The sequence below is a fragment of the Peromyscus leucopus genome, chromosome 9, assembly GCF_004664715.2.
Source record: "Peromyscus leucopus breed LL Stock chromosome 9, UCI_PerLeu_2.1, whole genome shotgun sequence".
NCBI classification, from domain to species: Eukaryota; Metazoa; Chordata; class Mammalia; order Rodentia; family Cricetidae; genus Peromyscus; species Peromyscus leucopus.
The window spans coordinates 107,220,679-107,241,633 of record NC_051070.1 but is presented as its reverse complement, the minus strand read 5'-3'; the positions used below and the strand labels follow the sequence as shown (position 1 = coordinate 107,241,633).

Below are 20,955 nucleotides of genomic sequence, written 5' to 3'. Positions count from 1 at the left end.
TAATCAGCAGCAAGGTCAAGGCCAAGAGCTGAAGCTGAGCTGTGAGATTCCTGGGAACCATATAACATCACTGTGGTCCTGTGGTCCTGGACCGTGGCAATGGAGGTTATTAGAACCCGGTTTGCATGTGAACGGCTTTATCGCTCTCACATGACAGATAAATGTGTGAGTTACAAAGAGTGTCTAAGATAATAAAAAGCATAACTAATCCTTTCCTTTGCACACACATCCCATTCAAAAGTTAACTGTTCATTCAGAATTTCAATTAGGCACTGTTTTAAAAAGTGTATTCTACCATGTGTAGCGAACCCAAGCTTTATTGACCATTTCCAAAACTACAAAATGACCCCACCTTTGCCTGTAAGTAGAAAGACTGACACATTCTCTCTAAATACACAATTAAACACACCCTGAGCTTTCTTTCCCTTCCGGAGTGCGGGCGGCACGCTCACTCAGAATAGCACTGAAACACAATTTCTAAAACTATCATCCAAATAACAACACAAATATCTTGGACTCTCCAAAACTAAGTAGTTAGGAGTTCAGAGTGTTCTCTCTTTCTCCTGGTTTATTGAAGTATTTTTATTTGCTCCCGTTGTTATGGATTTAAGCAGTGTCTACTGGAATTGGTTTTGCTAAAGGTAAAATTTCAAAGGAAAACTGGGAATATCCCTCCTGAGCACAGTTGTACAATCAGGTCCAGTATTCAGGTCCAGTGTATACTCATGGGTTAGGTAGCACAAGATGCGCACAGAAGTGCTTCCCTGGATTTCCTTCAACAGGGCAGGCACACGGGAAGAAGCCAGCTGTGTATGGTGTTGGAGAGCTCAAGCCAGATCCCGAACTCCTCCATTTTCTAGGGATATAGGATTCTTTCCAGGAATCAATTTAAAATGACTCACAACATAACTGCAAACAGTCGAGGGCTTGCAGGTAGGATGCTCCCATTTCCAGCATGTTATTGCTGCTCTCAGTGTTTCTGCAACGGCAGTTTTCCCTTCAATAGAACCAGTTTAAAATTAGAAAAATCAAACACACATTAGAGAAAGCAGATTTGCTCTTCTATTAATTGATAGGGGATGTAAAGCTCCCACCCTCTGGGTGGGGGGCCACTGCTTCCCCTGCAGAGCCCTGGTCATCAGCAGCCCACTCCTCTAATCTGGGAGCTGTCTGCCTTTTGGAATTCAGACTTGGGTTTCAAGTGCTATGACTACATTTGCACCGGGAAGCTGCCTCTGCAACACATCTGCACACAAGTCGTGTGTGTGTGTGTGTGTGTGTGTGTGTGTGTGTGTGTTACTCTCTTCCTCCTTTACTTAAAAACCATGAACAACCTTGAAAGTTGAACTCCCCACTCTATTCTGACTTCTCTATGCCCTGCTGGACAAGCGGTAAGCAAGCTAGCATGCCCTATGCAATAACCAGACTATGATTCTTACAGGGAATGCAGCTTGAAGCTGATGGAGTTAAATATTATGAGAAGGAGCCTCTAGGACCACAGGAGTGTCTCCTTGTGGAGGCTGGGAGCAACCCAGGTAGGTGGGGGTGGGGAGGGCCCCAGTAGAAAAATGTTGAAATATGACCCTGTGTTTCAACTTTAAATAAGCATTTCTGTCCTAATAGAAGCCCCATCTAATGTCTCCTGCAGCTTTGATTTTGGAACACGTCACATTCCTCATTAAAGCAATCACTGTTAAAACATAAAGCAACACAGGATTTATTTCTTCATTAAACTGATGATCCGTATATGAAGCCAATTAACATTATGAGTCTGGTGAACATCAAGTGTAAAGAGGTTAGAGAAAATTAAAAGCAGTCACCTTGGTCTTTAGATAAAGAAAGTACACTTTTAGGTTGTAAATTATCAGAGTGTCCAAGCGGGACAGATCGGCAAATTTGGTTAATTGGGGAATACATTTTACTGCACAAGAATTAAGGAAAAATAAGAGTTTCCTAGCTAATACCCCCACCCCCTCTTTCTTTGGTGAGGGGAGATCATAACGAATATCTGTCAGTCACCTTCTCCAGGGCCCCGAGTATCAGAGGCAATTGGGGAAAAGGGGTTCACGTCATCAAAGTTTATTGTAGCTTTTTCGTTTCTGCAGTTGTTTGGTTAGTTGTTTATTCTCTGTTTTGCCATAGGAACGAGCCCAGCCTAGTAGATATGGAAAAGGGATGTCGGGCGAATTGAGGTTGAGGGTCCCGAGCTGGCTTGGAGCTCCTCGCAAGGTGGGTGTTTTCCTGGAGCTGGGTTGGTTGTCCAGTCAAGGATTTGGCCAGGCTCGTGTCAAGGGGCGCTGGGAGGGCCGGGCGGGGAGGCCAGGGGGTCATGGGTTGTTTCTCAGCTGTAGCCACCGAGTAGGAGCCGCGCGTTTGAGACTGCAGAGTCGGGAGTTCTCTTCCTGCTCCCAACGCTAAGTGCGCGTCCCAAATAACTTTCGAAGGTTTGGACTGAGAGAGAATTAGGATCGTCTGGAATCGGTTGTGCGGACCTTGATGCTGCGCAGTGTAGGACCCCACAGGGGCCCTGGGGACTGGTGGCTTCTGTGGTCAGCAGAACGCCGGGCAGCGTGGGGACGCTTGCCGCTGTCCAAGGTTCTGATCAGTCGGCTGATTTGGAGCGGCTCAAACACCCCGGACGAGTCTGATCAGACCCGGGACATGTCTGGGCTTCACAGGAACCTCTGTGGTTCGGTGTCAGCAACAGGGAGGTGACCCGAAGCTTGGAAGTCACTATTTTCTGGGGCCAAAGCGGCAGCCGGCGTTAGATTCCTGGGGCCGAGGCTCCCTTGAATAACGCAAGTGCGCGCTGAGCCGAGCTAGCTGGGAACCCTTTCTCATCTCGCTTCCCCCGCTCTCGACTCCCAGAGCGCACAGGGAGCCCGCGGGAAGCTGCAGCCCAGGGCAGGAGGGCATCGGAGGGGGTTCTCAGCAGACTCCGGAGTTCAGAGGACCTTCGGCTCATGGAACTGGTTGCAGAGAACAGGGATGCTCCCTGAACCGGACCTGGAGGGAAGCCGGCGCCCGTGAGCCAGCAGTGGCCTGGGACGGAGAAAAGGTCTGCTCCCGGTCTCGAAACTGTGCACTGCCCCGCTTGCCGCGGGGGCCCACCCGACTCGCCGGCGCTCTCCACCCGGGCCCGCTGCCGGGACTTTCGGAGTCTGTGGCCCTAGAGGAGAGCTGGCGCGGCGATGTCTGGCCGCTCCAAGCCGAGAAGGAATTTCCAGCCTCTCCTTGCTCCTAGCAGGTCCGATTCTGGCCAGGGGCGGTTGAGCCGAGAAAGGGCCGCTTCAGGGAAAGAGGTTCGACTTGCGTCGGCCAGAGCGGCGCAGCGTTTCTTCCTGGCTGTTGTCCCTGGGGTGTCCACAGCCCGGCCAGGGCCTCAGCACTCAGTTCTCCAGCTCCGCGCTATTCGCCCAGGGCGCTTGTCCACGAGTGGGCCCGCCAGGCCTTTTGTTTCCAAAGCTCTGTGTCTTTAAGATCAAGGCTGGATCCCAGGCCGGGCAGGGGCCCGACCCACCGCTTCGCCAAGGCTCTCAAACGCAGCATTAGAATGTTTATAAAATATTCAATTTATGCAGTCTGTCCAAGAAGCCATCGTCCCAAAATAAAATCGGCAGTCTAGACGGAACACAGACACCAGAACTTATCAACAGTTGTCTGACTCGCATTTTCTGATGCATCTTGAGTGGGTCATAATACCAACTTTATTTTCAGTGGTGCATAAATTAATTACACGCATTTAATAACCAAAATATCATTATATTCCCCCTTTAATATCATAAAGGCTTTCCGCCAGGGAAGCACTTAATAGTGCAGGGGGCCGTAACGGGCTATTATCCTGGTGTAATGCTATTACAGAACCAATTATGCGCCATTAGACTTGCTTTTTTTGCAGTTTATGTGATTTGATCCAATCCCGCGCCCCTGACTTGAAAATTTCAACCCGGTACTTTAGAGTTTAATTTTCACCCAGGCAGAGAGAAGGGCGGTCTCTCTCCGCTGAGTGTCTGCCTCGGATGCATTTTAAAAGTAATTGCGAAGGGTCCCACCGCATATCATTTGCAGGGAGAAGCGAACATAAATTCAGGGACCCCTTGCTGAGAACAAAATCAAACTTTCCTTTTGTACGATCGCTTGGAAAGGAAAGCCGTGTGCAAAGAGTACCCCCAAAACCCATCCGGCGGCGACAATTAGCAGCGCTTTGGTAATTTTGCAGTTCAGGAGTCGCCAGACCTCTGACAAGGGCGAGCCCAAATCCAATATCACTCAGAGAAAGAAGGTTTGAGTCCGAAGGGACCCAGAGGGGTGGGGTTGGGGCGAGTGTTTAGAACATAATCTCTTTGGGGGGGGGATGATATTAGTAGCTGTTGTTTCTAGCTTCTTTTAAAAGAAAAGAGGAAAAAAGATTCCTGATGTTTGCTGAGAAGTGACGGATTTTTTTTTTTTTACACCACGTGGGCCATTTGTAAGGCCCAATAGACCTATCCAAGTTACTCGCTGTAGACAGCGCTGGAAATAATCAGATTAAGGCCAATTATGCGTGAGATTATAAAGGCGAGTGCTGAGCGGCGGCGCGCGCTGTAGACAGACAGCAAGACATCTGGCCACTTCCCCAGTCACTTCTCTGGTCCTGCGGGCGCCAGCAGCGCCAAGCCCCGCCCGCCGCCAGCCGAGCCCCGCGTGCGGACCAGAGGCGATCACACTCGGGCCTTCTCGCCCGCCTCCCGCGGAGGTAGGCAGGGTTCCCGATCCGCTCCCCCGGCTCCCTGCTCTGGGCCTCGGGGCTCCACCAGCTTCTTGGCCCGAGCTGCTGCGTGTGCAGATGGCCTTGCGCGATCGCCTGACCTCGCTGCGGTGGCCAAGTGCAGGGCTTGCGGCCGGGACCCCTGAGAACCAGGAGCCAGACTGTGCCCAGCTTGGTGAGGGCGCGGTTGTCCAGCAGCCGGACCTACGCGAAAGGACCTACGCGTAGGGTCACGGCTTGGGACTGGAGGTGTAACCACTTCCCCCCCAGCCCCACTCCCGCGGGGTGGCCCCAGGGGGCCAAGGGCTCGTGGAAGGGCTTTGTAGGAGGGGCACTCCCCGTGATCCTCGGGGTGCACGGGCAGGAGACTCAGGCTCTACTGCTGTTTGCTTTGCAGCCAGGCCGGAGCCACGCACAGGCACAGGTCTGCCAGGCCACCACCAACCCTGGTCCAGCCGTCAGGGCCCACCCGACCGTCGGCGATGTTTTATTTCCACTGCCCGCCACAGCTTGAGGGTGAGTAAACGCCGCTTTCCCTTTCCGGACTGTTTGGCCAGGCCAAGTCAGCCAAAAGCGGCCGGGACCGCAGCAGGACTGATGGGTGTTGGGGTCTTCGCCCCGCGAGGTGGCAGCCGCATGGTGGTGCTTAGGGGCGCCCTTAGCCCCCTCCCTACACCCAGCTCCATCCCTCCGCCCGGGTGCCACCTGCCTCCCACCTCCCTCTCCGCCTGGATCGTGCGCTGCCCGGGGCTATGGGTGCCTCGGGGACGCCTGGTCCTCCCAGCACAGATGCTGGTGTCACGCCTCTAATCGGGGCTCCTCCACCCAGGGGGCCGCATCAATCTTTCACGGTGTTTTGCTAACATCCCAGAAAGCCAAGGCAAGTTGAACTGCCCGCTGTGTCCTAGGCTCCACCGCACGCCAGGAAGGGCCCCGATGGCTAGGCTGCCCTCACCCTGGGCGTTGGCGAGAGTTCTCCGGGATCTCACACGAAATTCTGGACAACTTAGTGTCAGTTCCTAGCGGCAAGGCTGTCCCTGGAGGCAAGCTCCGTGCTGGTTACCTGCTCGGCGTGTCTAGGCATAGCTTCCTCTCAGCGACTCACTGAATTTCTGACCACAAATCCCCACTCTCGCAAGCCCCCAGGACCAGGGTCTGGTTGTTTAAGGTCTTTAGACTTTAGAGAAAAAAAAATGTCCTTCCCTATTCCGTGTGTGGTCTCTGCTCCCAGTTGTTAGATGGGACAGGGATGGTGAGAAGTGAAGAGCTTGAATCTCTGGGTGTCCCTAAGCCAGGGCCCAGGGGACCCAAGGGTAAATTCTCCCTGCCTCGCACTCTGGCTTATGATGTGGCCCTGAGACCCTGAAACTTGTATATCCCTGGGACACTTGTCCACCTTGCTGTAGGTTACCTTCCGCAGTTTCCAGTCTCAGCCACGATCTGAGAGTCTGTTTTCATTTTCCCTATAAAAACAGAGTTTGCTAAGGAAAGCTGGTGGGAAGCAGTGTTTAAGCTCTGCATGCCTGCATTTCAACACCAGGAAAGGCCCGGGCAGGGAGGCTTTCAAGTCAGAAAGGTGCAGGCAGTCCTTGATAACTATAGCCCAGGACTGGAGGAGACCCTACTGGCTTGTGGTGTGTAGTTTCTATGTGCTGTTGACTCCGCATCTCAGCACTGATTGCCAGTTCCCAGCCCAGGCTATTGTCAAGTGAGAAAGGAAGAGGTCTGGGCATTTAGCAAGCTGTGTACATTCTGGTGACCCAATGGGGAACCCGTTTGTAAGGGTGACTTAGATCAGAGACCACCCTAGCCCAGGCTCTCTCTCTGACTTGCTTACTGCTCTTTGCTTATTTCTGGGGTGGGGGCTTGCATTTGCTATTCATGCTCTGTGCAGGCCTCACCTTGACACTGACTCCGACTGATGTGACCAGAAGAAGAGGGAAGCTTTAAGCGCCTTTCAGACTTTTATAGGTATAGATCTGTGCCAGTTTTTCAGGAGGGGACTTTACGTGTAGGTCAGTGTTGCTGGAGTAGGATGATGCTCTGAAGATGGGAAAGTTGAGAATGGCCGAGGACAGACCTAGGGAGATACAAAGGAGGAAGCAAAGTGTGAATGCAGTCTTACTTCTCAGATACTTTGTTCAGATTCAATTAGAGAGTGCTGCATGGGTCTCAAGGGTTTTTCAGAACAAGAACCCACACACTGGCTAGCAAAGCCCTCCTCTCCTCCCTGAAAGGCATCCGATACTGTGTGGTTCTTGTGATTCTGTCACATGAGCCTTTCATCTCACGTCTGTTATGTCTTATTTGCACTGAGATTGTAGTGTCTCATCTTTGAGATTTTTTTTCCATGCATATGTATATGGATCTACTTATTTTCTTTTAGACTGCTGTGTAGTATTCCAGTATTTTTTTTCAGAATCTATCCACTGGTGGATGCTTTTGTGTGTTTCTTGTTTATTTCTTAATTGCAACATCTCCAAGAGCATTCTTCCCTCTCTCAGCATACTTCATAACTGTATTCATAGATTAAAAACCTGTGCACTTAAATCTTTGACGGTTACTATTCAGTTGCCTTCTGATACACTTTCACCAATTGATACTCAAATGAATAATAAATGAACATGCACAATTTATTACAATTTATCGGTTCTGGGTATCATTATGCAGTTTTTTGGACAAAGCAATGAGTCTTTTTTTTTTTAATTGTCCTGTTATATTCTATTTGAGGAGCTGCGTGTAAGTTTATCGAGGAGTCTAGTTCTTTTCAAGAAGGCTGCTCTCATCCCTTTTTCTTTATTCTTAGGTGGTCAGTCTTTGTCTTTCTGGCTTGGTGAGGTCAGCTTTTGCAGGCTTCCGCTGGGAAGCATTGTGAGCAAGGTCGGAGCAAGGTGTAAGTGAGGAGCCTGGGGGAGACAGTGACCAGGAAGTCTGAGAGTGCGCCGTGCCCACCAGTCAAATACTTTACTTCAAAAAGAGACGGCATGGCCTCCTGCAAAGTGATGGAAACAAGACTGCTTTGCAGCAGTCCCTTTTGGTGGCTGCTGAGATGAAGAGAAATACTTACCAGGGTTTGAGAAGGAACGGCATCTGGACAGGAAGACGGCAGGAGAAAGCTCTGGTGGAGAAGGGGGGCAGTGTTTTGACAAGACATGTGGTCAGGCAGGGCTAAGTATGACTCAGTGGGACTCTCTGTAGTGGACGGGATATGAAAAGGCCTGGACAACTTGGCCTTCCAGGGCGGAGGTGCTGGTGAAGAATGCTGCTTGGATGCTGCGGCCTGAGAACTGGTCCTGAGCACTGGGTGATTCTGACAGCGGGGGCCCATGGCAGGTGAAATGCGCACTGGTTAATGGAAGCCTACCCATTTGTTTTCCTAAGAAGCCATTGTGGACTATCAAGTAAATAGTGCACATTTGGAAAACGACCCAAATGCACGTTTGGGGCCAGACTCTGTTCTGGCTTTATCATAAGTACGGGAGGCTGCTGTCGAGAACAGAGTCTTTTTCCAGGGAAGTGGGGACAGCAGGATGTTGTGTGAGGCCTGGTTACCTGGTGGAGTGCCCTTGGAGAGTGGCCCTAGCAAGTTGGCTTGGTGCAGGCCTTTTGTTAATGGGTGTCTATGTAATAGATCCGCCATGGTGCTGATGAGCTGTGACCAGCAGTAATTAATAATCGTTTATAAACTCCTTACCTCCTTGAATTCTGCACTTCTAGAAGGAAAGCGGTGTGAACAGCTCTTGGTGTTTTCTTTCTTCCCCATCCTTGGTGGTTATAGTAGCAAGGGAGGACTTCAGGATTCCGTGGGAGGGGCCAAGGTATGGGGTGAGCAGATAAGGGACAGGTTGCAGCCGGGAGTAGGAAGGCAGGTGAGGACCAGAGTTCTCTCAAGCCACTGACCCCTCCTGACTTAGAGCACAGTTTCCCTGGGAGTGGGCTTCACTGTCTTGGGTATTAAGGTCACCATTGTCCTATGCAGTAGGGAAGCCTGCTTCTACAGTCCGAGGTTTTGTGGGAACACAGGGCTGGGGGTAGCAAGAAGAAGGGTCTTTCTAAGAGCATGGGGGACCACGTTGGAAGGATGGGCTGGCTCTCTGGGGAGGCAGGTGGAAGGGGGTTACTGTGTGTGTGTGTGTGTGTGTGTGTGTGTGTGTGTGTGTGTGTGTGTGTGTGTGAGGGTCTGAAGACCTGGTCTCGCTGTCCATACTGACCCCATTACTCTTTACAGGCACGGCACCTTTTGGCAACCACTCCACAGGAGATTTCGATGACGGGTTTCTTCGAAGAAAACAGCGCAGGAACAGGACGACCTTCACCCTTCAGCAGGTGAGAACCAGTTTCCCACCTCCCCCCACATCACAGATGAGGCCTTCTCCCTTGTCTTTTAAAAGGAGACCAACTGTTGAGTTAACTAGGTCTTTGTTTTCTTGAATAACTTATGCGTTTGCCTGGGGAAAGGATAGTTAACTTGGGCCTTGTAACTCTGGATAATCAGTAAAAGAAGCAGATATGAAATTTTTGACGTATCTTAGACAGGTTATCTGAGGCACATTTCCCTGTCAGCAGAATGCAGGTTGGACTTTTTTTTTTTTTCCGAGACAGGGTTTCTCTGTGTAGCCCTGGCTGTCCTAGAACTTGCTCTGTAGACCAGGCTGGCTTTGAACTCACAGAGATCTGCCTGCCTCTGCCTCTGCCTCCCGGGTACTGGGATAAAATGTGTGCACCACCACGCCCTGCCTCAGGTTGGGCATTCTTATCCCCAAATAGACAGATGGGCAAACTGACTACAAGGCTGACTCATGAGCAGACACTGTTGCTGGCTGGGAGTTGCTGGCTGAAACTTTTCTTCCTGGTTTCCCAGAGCTGAGTGTTCCAAGAGCAGCTTCCTTGCTGAGCAGAGCGGAGGTGACTCCCACACTCCTATGAGGCTTCTGTGGGGCTGACTCAGCGACGGTTCCATACGTGGACAGTCTTTTCTACTCCCACGGTGGCACCATGGGAATTACTCTATTCTTGAGGCTACCCTCGGCTCTTTATTCCTATGATAAACTTTAAATGTAAACACGCAGAAATGTCTATTGTCTATTTCTATGTCCCAGGGAGGGCATGCTGTGGTTGTCAGTAGCCTGGGCTATGAAATCAACTGGGATTTAAATCGTCATTCTGTGGAATTTTCCTTAAATTTAAAAAAATTATATTTTATTTATTTATTGTATATGTGTTGTACGTGTGCATGTGTGTGCGTGCACACGCACGCCATTGTGTACATGAAGAGGTCAGAGAACAACTTGCAGGAGTTGGTTCTCTCCTTCCACCGTGTCTCTGGGGTCAGGCTCCGTTCTTCAGGCTCCGGCCGAGGGCCTTTACTGGCTGGGCCTCCTTTCAGGCCTTTGTGGAATCTTTTCAGACAGCTCTTTTCCTCATTTCCTTCCTGGATTTGATCTTCAAAGTTGCTTCCTCACCACCCCTGGCAACGTCCTCTTCCTCACCTAGCCGCAGCCTCTCACCAATAAACATTTTCTCTTTTACCAGTTGGAAGCTCTGGAGGCAGTCTTTGCCCAAACACACTATCCTGATGTCTTCACCAGAGAAGAGCTAGCCATGAAAATAAACCTCACAGAAGCCAGAGTGCAGGTAAGCCTTCCTTTAAATTATTTAACTCTCTAATATTAAAACTGGCAAACTTTTTTTTTGACATCATGACTGCCGAGTGCACATTTGGCCAAAGAAAGCAAATGAGGACTATCTGTCATTTTCATGATGCACTTTAATAACATCAACATAATGTGGAATATTAGATTAGGTTGATTAATCGGTCATTCATAATTAACTAGTGATAATGTTCTACACTAATTTGTCCGCGTCTCTAAGGTACTAAATTACATCAATGCACATCCATTTCCTTGCTTTGGAAAAAAAAAAAAAAAAAAAAAAAAAAAGCTGAGATGCTATTCGCAAAGCAAATCTGACCGCTCCAGGGTGAGGCCGGTCAATTGCAGAGAACCACGTTTTCAGATGGGAAACAGGGCAGGATCTGCTTTCCAGAAATTGCATCATGCCCAACTTTTCCCCTGCACAGACTCTTTGAGCAAAGTGGACCTGGAAAACACGTGCAATTTAAAAATCTTTAAGCAGCAGCAGCGAAAGGGCCGAGCAGATATGGGCTGGCGGGCTGGGGTGGCGGCCACTAAGCTGCAATGCTTTTCTGGAAGCTGCTTTTAAGTGCCGACCGACCGAGCCCAGCTGCCGTGCCCTAGTGAGTACGGGAGGCAGACTCACAGGGCTGCCTCTCCAGGCCAGTTATTCTGTGAGCACAATTATATATTCATTTTATTTATGGGGTTTCCTCCATGCTGTTTCTGTTCTTTTTTATGTAGGAGCTTGGGGTTAAGACTATGCAAAGATCTAATTGTAGGAAATATAATAGTTTGCTTTCTGTTCCCCTGGGTCATGTTAGTATCTCTTAAAAACCAATGGCTGAAGAGAGATAATGGAATTCTGAGCAGTAAATTGGGGGTTGTAAACAAATTATTTCCCCTATAATCAGATTATGTGATCCTGATTATTAAATCTGAACATGAATCATTGGTCATATGCGGGCAAATTAAACTGATTATTATTTGGGAATGAAAATGTTCTTTGGCCCGGACCCCGTCTATAGTTTCTTTTTTTAATGCCAGCTTGCCAATAGCTGCCTAAAGACTGAACTGCAAATTGAGATAAATGACACAATTATTGAGCATTCAGAAGTAGCAGATCATAACTTCTCCCTGAAAGGTGCAAGGGTAAGATAGGGTGGTGACAATTAGAGCGGAGAATTGTTGTCCAGGCTGTTGTTGGCTATTATGCAGGCAGACAATGGCAGCCAAGCCTGTGCCTCACCGGCTTCCATGTGGGGACAAGAGCCTTGGTGGCGGGAAGGGAGATGTGTTTACACTTACACCACTTGCTCATTCAAATATGATTAATGTTCTATAAAGCAGGGTCTTAATCGAAGCTGATGTTGTCCAACAATAACTAAATAGGGAAATAAACGACTCCATCATGCTCCTTCCTCAGAAGCAGGCGAACTGTCAGTGAAAAGCCATTAAAATATGATAATGAAAAATAGCTCAATTAAATGTTGTTATAGCTGTGACCTTCATTCAATTAAGACACAAGAAAGTGTCTGCATTTTGCTTTGCATTTAACTGCCCTAAATTTAGAATATAGATAAAATCATTATTCAATGGTTGCTGATATGTGCAATTAAAAGCCAACACGATTAAAAAAAGAAAGAAAGAAACTCAGTTGAAGGAGAAAGAAAATTAAGAGATGGGGTGGGCTGGCAAAGGGCTCAGCCTCAAGGACCCAGGCTCTTTCCCCATTCCAGTGTTCCATGGCCAGGGGGGTGGGATGTTGTCCCTGGGAGTTGGAGAGAAGCCTGGCCAAACCCAGTTTTTAGACAGAAATTATCTGTGAGAAGAGAAAAAGTGAGGAGGGGGTGGTTTCTCTGGGAAAAGATCCGTGGGCTTTTGTTGCCTTCTGTGACCATCTTGAGCTGGAACTCCAGGATTCTATCAGGCAAGTGTGTGTGTGTGTGTGAGAGAGAGAGACAGAGAGAGAGTGAGCGAGAGAGAGAGAGAGAGAGAGAGAGAGAGAGAGAGAGAGAGAGAGAGAGAATTATCTCCCAAGACTTAGGAATCACCTGACACCGATTTCTAAGGGGGTACCAAACCAAGGTCAAGGTCAGGACACAGACCTTCTCCTCACCTAAGGATAAAGTAGTAACGTAGATGGGACAGTGGCCCCTCTTTACTGAGTGTCCAGTTGCCGCACACCAGGCACTGTGAAATGTTTAACATTGTCTTTCTAACAATGCTTAGGGGTGGTAGCATTGCCCTCTTTCCCAAAAGTGTGACCCACAGTCCTGAGCCAAGCCACTGGGCTTCTTGTTGTGGCTTTTTAGTTTGCCACTTGGATGAACTTCAGCAGGCCAGTGAACCTCCCTGTCTGTGAAATGGGGGTGACGGGACTATTTATCTCTGAGGGCTGCTGAGGACCCCAGCCCACATTTGTTAACCAAGATTCAGATTTTCTAAGCCACGCTGACTCCAGAGAGAGGGTTTCTCCTGGGTGCTGTGGGTGGCCGGTCAGGAACAGGTTCCTGTAGGACAACTCTTCAGGGCAGAGCCCAGGTGTGAGCTTGCTGGAAGGTGCGGTGTGTCTTCTTTGATGAGAAGCCCCGGAACAGCATTTTGCAAATTGCTTTCACCATGTTCCCTGTAGGGAAAACTTTTCACATCAAATTCACGTTCTCGCAGGCAGCTGAGCATTGCAAACTCCTCCAGGATGACGCTTTCCCTTCCTATGGGCAATGCCCTTGATGTTTTCTGCTCTTTACTCGTCGTTGAAAAGTGCCTGTCAGAGGCAGTTCAGCTGATCCATCTGTGGCCTGAAGTTCGGAGGCAGAGAACTGAGGGTGTTGGTATGGGCCTCCTGGGGGGGTCGTGCTTGGGTCATGGCTGGCTCCTCCTGACTGACTGTCTGCCTCCCTTGGGTGTGTTTCCTGTGGGGGATTCAGGTGTGGTTCCAGAACCGAAGAGCCAAATGGAGGAAGACTGAGAGAGGGGCGTCTGACCAGGAGCCAGGGGCCAAGGAGCCCATGGCAGAGGTGACACCACCACCAGTGAGGAACATCAATTCCCCACCCCCAGGGGACCAGGCCCGGAGCAAGAAGGAAGCCCTGGAGGCCCAGCAGAGGTAAGGTTAGCTGGGCCATGGACGATGGGTCTGGGGTAGCTCGGTAGACAGGCTGGACCTCAATGGAATGTTCTGTTTTTGCCAGCCTGGGTCGAACCGTGGGCCCTGCTGGGCCTTTCTTCCCCTCCTGCTTGCCAGGGACCCTCCTGAACACAGCCACTTACGCCCAGGCCCTGTCACATGTGGCATCTCTGAAAGGTAAGATTTGCTGGGCGGGCGGGCGGGCGGGAGGGTGGGGATGGTCGAGAGGGCGGAGACTGTCTGGCCTCCCCGCTGTCTCTGCTGGGCAGCCTTCTGCTCCTATCAGTCACAGCCAGGCTCACAGTCACCATCCACTTCCACACTTGAAGTCCTGTTTGATTTCGAACAGCCTGAGAATGTAGGTGAATGTTAATTCGTCCCACCCAACAGAGGGCTTTTCTTAGAGGAAGCCCTCTCAGAAGCAGCCACGTTTCCAGTCTCCTCCCTCACCCTGGTCATAGTTGAAGGCGCTGATCTGGAGCTCCTGGGGAGGTCTGGGAGGGATGGCTGTCTCAGCTTCCAAGGACCTGTTCTGTGCATCTTGCTTATTTGCGCTCCTCGGGGATTCCTCAGGACAGAGGTCTGAATCCCTAGGACTCTCGATGTCTTGTCAGTGGCTGGTATTATGAGAGGGAAGACATCTACTGTGGTTTGCTTGGTCAGGCCCAGAGCAAAGGGCTTTGCCGGGCTGCTCCTCGGGGATTTCTGGGGGCACTGTCCCCAGAAGTGGGGGCTTATCGAGTGTCTTTCAATTCCAGTCCACAAAAACAAAACAGCATGAAACAAAACCCTGCTGGAGATGTTTAGTCAGTCTGGTGACTGCTGTGCTGGCGGGAAAGAGGGAGGCCCCATAGTGGATCTGGGAGCCGGTTGTGAGTGCTGTCCGCAGGGTTTGTTTGTCACGTTAGGCCTGGGGGATGGGCATGTGGGTGTGGGCTGCAGGTTTTTCCCGGAGAACAGGCCTCCTGCAATATCCGCTGCTTGTGCTGAAGCATCCCAATTCAAAGCTGAGAAGTATAAAGGGCTCCAGAACCGCACACTTGAATACAGAGGTGATGCAACATGTGGAAAATTCCACACCGGCCTCCTGTGACAGGAGGTTGTCAACAGTCAGAGGTACTAAAATTACTGTGCAAAATTCCCTTCCTGCTCAATGTGTAAATGCCCAGGAAACCTACACAAACTTTGTGTTTGGACTTCTGGCTCAACCCCAAGATACCTTATTATGCATATTCAATATTCCCCATATCTTAAAAAAAGATCCCAGATCAGAAACATTTCTGGTCTCGGGCATTTCAGATAAGGGGTGTGCAATCTGCACAGAGATGGGCTGCTTAGCCAACTCAAGGTCCCAGAGGAGCTTGGCATTATCCAAGGGGCTGATCCTGACAAAGGGGCAGGCCTCATCCATCTGTCTATAAAGCACTATCAGCTGTGGCGAGGGGCAGTTCAGCCGCGAATGGCCACCTCTAATAAACATGTTTCACTCCCTCCACACCAGCCCTCTAAGTGGGAGTGATTGAACATTTCTCCTTTCTTGTAGTTCTCGGGGTGTCTCTCTCTTTGGGAAGCAGAGATGGGACCCTTCAGTGGAGCTTTGCCTGCAGTGGCTGAGGGAGGGTGGGGCAGGCAAGAGCTAAACTTTGGGATGGGAAGGGCAGAGCAGTCCGGCAGCAGTGGGTGGGCAGGGAGGGGGGTCAGCTGAGGTTTGTGCTCTCTGTGTCTTAGGGAGCATCCACCTTGATGGTGTCCTAAGGTAGAGGGCAGGGCTGGTAGAGGGCTGCTGATTGGGCCAGCTGTTATACACATCTGTCTCCTTCCCTGCTTTCCCCTCCCTCCCTTTCCCCTCCCACCCCTTCATTAATCCCTTTGGACTGGGCTGTGCACCCCCAGAGGCTGTCCTGTGCCTACCTTGTTAGGAACTGAATTCCTTTGATAGGACATTGCTTTGGGGGATCTGGGTGGGCAGGGCCTTGCAGAGGGGGCAGGAATCACAGTGTGCTCACCAGGCACGGACACATCTCTGTACATCGCAGGGGCCTGCCTGGGAGCCTACAGTGTCCTCCGTGTGCACACTGTTCCTGGCAGGTCAGGATTAGGTAAGGAGAGAGGGTGGACCCACAGCATGCTGGGATGCTTCTAGAGCGGTGGTTCTCAACCTTATAAGGCTGCAACCCTTTAATACAGTTCCCCATGTTGTGGTGACCCCCCAACTGTAAAATTATTTTCATTGCTACTCCACAACTGTAATTTTGCTACTGTTATGAATCATAATATAAATATTTTTGGTGATAGAGGTTTGCCAAAGGGGTCAAGGCCCACAGGTTGAGAACCATTGTTCTAGAGGGAGGGGGAAAAAGTGAGACAATTGAGTAGTGTAGTCCCATTCTGCCTCCCTAGAGACAAGCGAGCCCTTGCCTACTACTGTTCTGGAAGCAGAGGGCTCTTTTGATTTGTCGTTTTCCTGCGTCAAGACAGGCATGAGTAAAACACAGAATTCTGCATTCCTAGGGACAGTGATGGTAGGAACGATGCTGAGGAACTCTAAGATTTGGCCTGGGCAGAGGTGAGGTGGGGTTAGAAAGACCAGCAGGCTTTGACCACAGAGGGCCAGTGGCCTACCAAACCAGCTGAAGGTAGCAAATGGGAGAGTGGACAATTTTGCTAGAACTTCTGAATTTTCTATAGAAGTTGGAAATGTGTTTTTATTTGGCAGATTCCTGCCTTACTCTTTTTGGACAGCTATAAAGAAGCACATAGACCAGTGGTTCTCAACCTGTGGGTAGTGACCCCTTTCACAGGGGCTGCCTAAGACCATTGGACAACACAGATATTTACATTATGATCCATAAGAGTAGCAAAATTACAGTTATGAAATAGCAACAAAAATAATTTTATGGTGTGTGTGGGGGGGTCACCATGACATGAGGAACTGTGTTAAAGGGTCACAGCATTAGGAAGGTTGAGAACCACTGATGTAGACTATGATGTATAGTTAAGAGACATTTGTTTCTTGTTGTTCTAGAAGCTTGGAAGTGAGAGTTCCGGCAGCACGGGTCTCTACTGAGACCTGGCTCTAGGCTGCATACACAGCAGAAAGAGTAAGTGAGCTAGTCCTCAGGCCTCCTTCAGGAGGGCACCATTCTTCTCAGCCCTTGTCTCTCCTAGATCCCTACCGCCTAACATTGTCAGCTGGTGGGTTAAGATGTCAGCACATGAATGTGGGGGAGAACAATCACTCAATCCACAACAGTTTGTGTTTCGAATGTTGTCTCCGAAGTTTTGGGGTCAACACAGCACATCCGTGAGCAGTACTAGGGACCTGCCCTTCTGTGGTCCCTGCTGAGCTGAGAAGGATTTTTCTTGCTGTCTTCTCTGTCTGCTTTCTGAATTCTTCTCCTGTGTTCCTATTCTCTCTTCCTCAGATTCCTTCCCAGCAAAGCCCCTTCCCGGGGCCCTCCCTGGTTACCCTCTGTGGCCCCACGCCCTTTGGCCTCTCTGAGCATCTGGCTTTTTCACCTCCTGCAAGCTCAGGCACATGGGAAAAGGAGGGAAATGAACAGTTATTGAAAATCTCCTCTGTGTTGGCCAGGCAGTCTCACGTCTTAGTCTTGTCTGCTAAGTTCTTGTGGTGACATGGTCAGCATCTGGCAGGGAGGGGATTCGGATAGCTTCCTAGTGTGCTGGGGCTAGGATGGCTGAAATAATGGCCGGTTGGCACTTCCTCCTGTGACAGCTCTTCCAGATAGGACAGGTTCTGATCTGGAAAACCCCAGGGCTGCACCACTGTCTGCTGTAGATCCAGGTGGGCTCTGCAGCTCCTGAGATTTGTTTGGGGTAACTCCAGGATACAGAGTGAGATGTGTCCTTCTGTTATAAGCTGGTTTCTGAACACTCTTGAGATTCAACGCTCAGCTGTTTTGTGGGACGTGTGTTAAATGCTTTGGAGAGAGGTCAGATCCCCAACTCTCAAAGAACATCCCCTTTCTTCCCAGACTTTCCCCAATCTTCAAAATGAAGTGAGTAGCGGCATGTGGACTCAGGAGAGGAGCCCCACTTTCTAGGGCCTGGTTGAGTTCTAGGAGCCCTGGTCTGTGACTCAGTTTCCATTACTGCCTGTACCCCCAGATGCTGGCTGGGTCCACTGTCTCCTTCTCTTGGGCTTGAACTCAGTGTCCAAGGCCCCTGGCCAGCAAGAGACTGCATCAGCCAGTTGGGAAGACCATTGTGTATACAGGAGCTCAGAGAACCCGTCTCAGCTTTCTAGAAATAGAAAACTCAAGTTCAGGGTCAGGAAGTCAGTTGTTCACACCTGGCAGTGTTGGGGCAGATGTTTGGCTCTAGCAGATGTGAGCAAAGGGCACTGTTAAGGCAAAGCCATTATCAAGCATCCCTCCCTGGTGAGTAAGAAAGTCAGACTGGACCCAGCAGCTTAGTGTCCATAGTCCTGAGCTTTTTCTTTGATCCTGTGGAAAATTCCATGGGGCTATATCTCTACCTGATTTTTGAAAGTTAAGGTCATTGAGGGGAGGGATGGTCCAGAAAGTATGTAGGTAAGAGGGACTTCTGGCCATCCTCTGGGCTGTGCTCAGTCTAAGCAGTCAAGGCAGGTAACTCTAGATGGTGGCTTCCTTAGAAAATCAGAGGGACCAATTTTGCCTCTTTGGAAATTCCTGTTGAGGGAAGAGCCTGAGACTTGGCTAGACGGCTGGAGAAGCCAACATTGGTCACTGTCTGAAGAATCCCTACATCCCATCATTTCTGAAGTTTGGACTTGATGGCCCTGTCTCAGACCCAGAGGTGAGGGCAGAAAGCATGCCATGCCTCCCGCTCTGTCCTCTGGTGCTGGTGGTGCTGTCTGGAGCCAGGCAGGCTTCTGGGCTATGGTGCTTACACAGGAGGCTCGTGTTGTGACCTTAGGGATGGCGCAGTGCATTAGGACACAGTTGTGCTGGTCAGCTGGGGGACGCTGGCAATGGAAACAGAGGCATATAGAAAGTCCGCGATGACAGCCTTTGGTGGGAGGAGCCTTGGACCCTCTAGTGGGGCAGTTTTGAGGAGTGTGCAGAGGGGATGTGTGAGACCAGCTTGCAGGCTCACTGAGTAGCCACCATCTGAGAGTGAAGCAGCTGGCTCCCCTGGCCAGGCAACTGTTCACCAGGGACCGAGTCAGAAACCTGAACCCAGGCACGTTCCTCCTTAGTCAGTGTGCAGAGGCTAGCATGGATTCCAAGTAAGTGGCCTGGCTGGTGTGGCCTGAGCTCTCCCTTTCTCTAGCCTTTTTGGTAAGTCCTTAAAAATTTGTGTGTGTGTGTGTGTGTGTGTGTGTGTGTGTGTGTTAGCAGATTAGCAGAGTCGGGGGAATGTGTACATGGGATGGAATGTGGAGGCCATGCGTGAGGACAATAGACAGCCATGGGAGTTGAATACTGCCTGCCACTAGCGCTCAGAGTCCTATGATTTCTTCCTGTGGCATGCCTGGTCATCTCTCACGGACCCACAGAAAAATCTGCTCCCGAGACTTCTATGTCCTGGAGCTTTGTTGTTCTTGGGATGCCCCTCCCACCGACCCTTGCCTCATATCTTCCATAACTCTAAGTTTGGCAATGTCAAAGGGCTTTAACAACTCTTGTACGGTGTTGTGGTGCTTTCTAGGTGATGTGCTTTGCCTATGGAATGCTTTGAGAGGACTCACACTGGTGAGGCTGGTCTGGCTCTCACGTAGCGTGGCTCTTGATGGAAAGTCACAGGACCCTGCTTGGACAGGGAAGGTTGACAAAACAGCAGTGGGTATCCAGAGGACAACACCAAGAATTTTTCTGTGTTGTCTTAATGGACAGCCTTGGGATTGTGATTCATTAGTATAGAAGAGGTTATTAACGGCCACAGCGGCACTTGGGTTTGTTCCGGGAAAGAGCTGGCTGCAGGTGAGCAGGCCCTGCTGGGGGCTGGAGAGGCTAGGGCAGCCGAGGAAGGAGCTCCCTGGAGGACTGAACTGCTTAGCTCCATGCCTCTAACCTGTGATTCACAGAACCGAGTGTGCCAGGAGAGAGTTTTCGTGACGCACATTATGCTCTGTCCAGCAAGCTTGCCAGTGGCATCACAGGAGACCTTCCTCAAGGAAGTCACATCTCCTTGCTTCACGCTAAATGCAGTCAACCTGCTGATTTTTAGGATGAGATAGCTTTCCCATTGAAGTGGGCGTTCTGGAATACTGTAGTTTTTGCCATTTGAATTGCGCGCACACACACACACACACACACACACACACACACACACACACACCGTATCACAGGTGCATCACATGATGTTCGTTCACACCATGGTGAAATTTTCTATGTGTTTCTCTGAATAAACTTCCCATCTTTAAGTGGCACGTGACAGAAGATAAATCACACAGTGTGCATTTTGGGGAGTCTGCTCTCTCATGCTGTGTTGCGCTGTGTACTTAGGTTTAGCTGTAGATTCTTTGTGACAGCTCATATACTTGAGAAGGTCATCTCTAAGTATAGTTTGTCTCTTTTTTCATATTTGTGTACTCTTCCTTTTCTTGTCTGGATTTGCTGGTTAGAATTCCTGGTATATCAATTTCTTGTTTTATTTCTAGATAGAGTCTTGCTATGTTGCCTCCACCACCTTCAACTCCTGGGCTTATGTTCTCCTTCTGTCTTTGCTTCTCAAATAATCTTGAGTAGAAGTGACCCTACCAGGTAGTCCTGTGCTCGACTGACTTCCTAACTAAGTTTTGTTGAGATTACAGCTAACACATCACGTAAGTAGCTGTGCTACCCAGCCTTCACTGTAACCATCTTTCCAGCGCCACTGGTCATCACGTCCTGGTTTCCTCAGTTCCGAGACTCTCTGTCTGCTTAGATGTAGACATTTTGAGGTTGCTCTTGTAGACCTTTAAAATCAACAAACTCAGACAATATTGCATCTCTTTTTTGGAGACAGAATCTCACTCCGCAGACACTATGTACCAAGCTGGCCTTGAATTCACAGAGCTCGACCTGTCTCCCTGGCGTTGGGATTAAAGTCGGGTGCCACCACACCCAACTCCATCTTCCTGTCCTGTTGATGTTAACTGTCTTGTCCTATTCTTGCTCCCCTGGAAAAGCTCTCAAGGCCTTACAATCCTGTCTATGATCCTTATTTGCTTAACTATTTGTGGTGCTTAAGACAGAACCCAGGGTCTCCCACAGTAACCATGTGATTGACCACAAAGCTATAGTCTCAGCCCTTGGTGTTTCAAGAAAAAAGTTTCACATATGCTATGGCTCAGGTTGGCCTCAAACTCAAAATCCTCCTGCCTCAGCTTCCCAAATGCTGGAATTATAAGAATGTGCCACCATGCCTGGCTTATCTTTACTTTTCAGGAAGCCTCTTATCAAAGGGGGCTACTCCCTTCTTGTCCTAGTTTATGATTTTAAAATCAGTGCCGAAAG

The 20,955-nt window shown here is 49.8% G+C and overlaps 1 protein-coding gene across 1 annotated transcript in view; it reads left to right on the top strand.

The window, feature by feature from the left end:
• The first annotated feature begins 5,150 nt into the window (after positions 1–5,150).
• Positions 5,151–20,955, top strand: part of Drgx (dorsal root ganglia homeobox) — a 29,913-nt gene continuing 14,108 nt past the window's right edge. Inside the window, exons 1-5 of the mRNA XM_028878310.2 lie at positions 5,151–5,263; positions 8,976–9,073; positions 10,280–10,381; positions 13,311–13,489; positions 13,575–13,687. Coding sequence (XP_028734143.1) covers positions 5,230–5,263; positions 8,976–9,073; positions 10,280–10,381; positions 13,311–13,489; positions 13,575–13,687 — 526 coding nt within the window. The 5' untranslated portion in view covers positions 5,151–5,229. The remainder of the gene's footprint in view (positions 5,264–8,975; positions 9,074–10,279; positions 10,382–13,310; positions 13,490–13,574; positions 13,688–20,955) is intronic.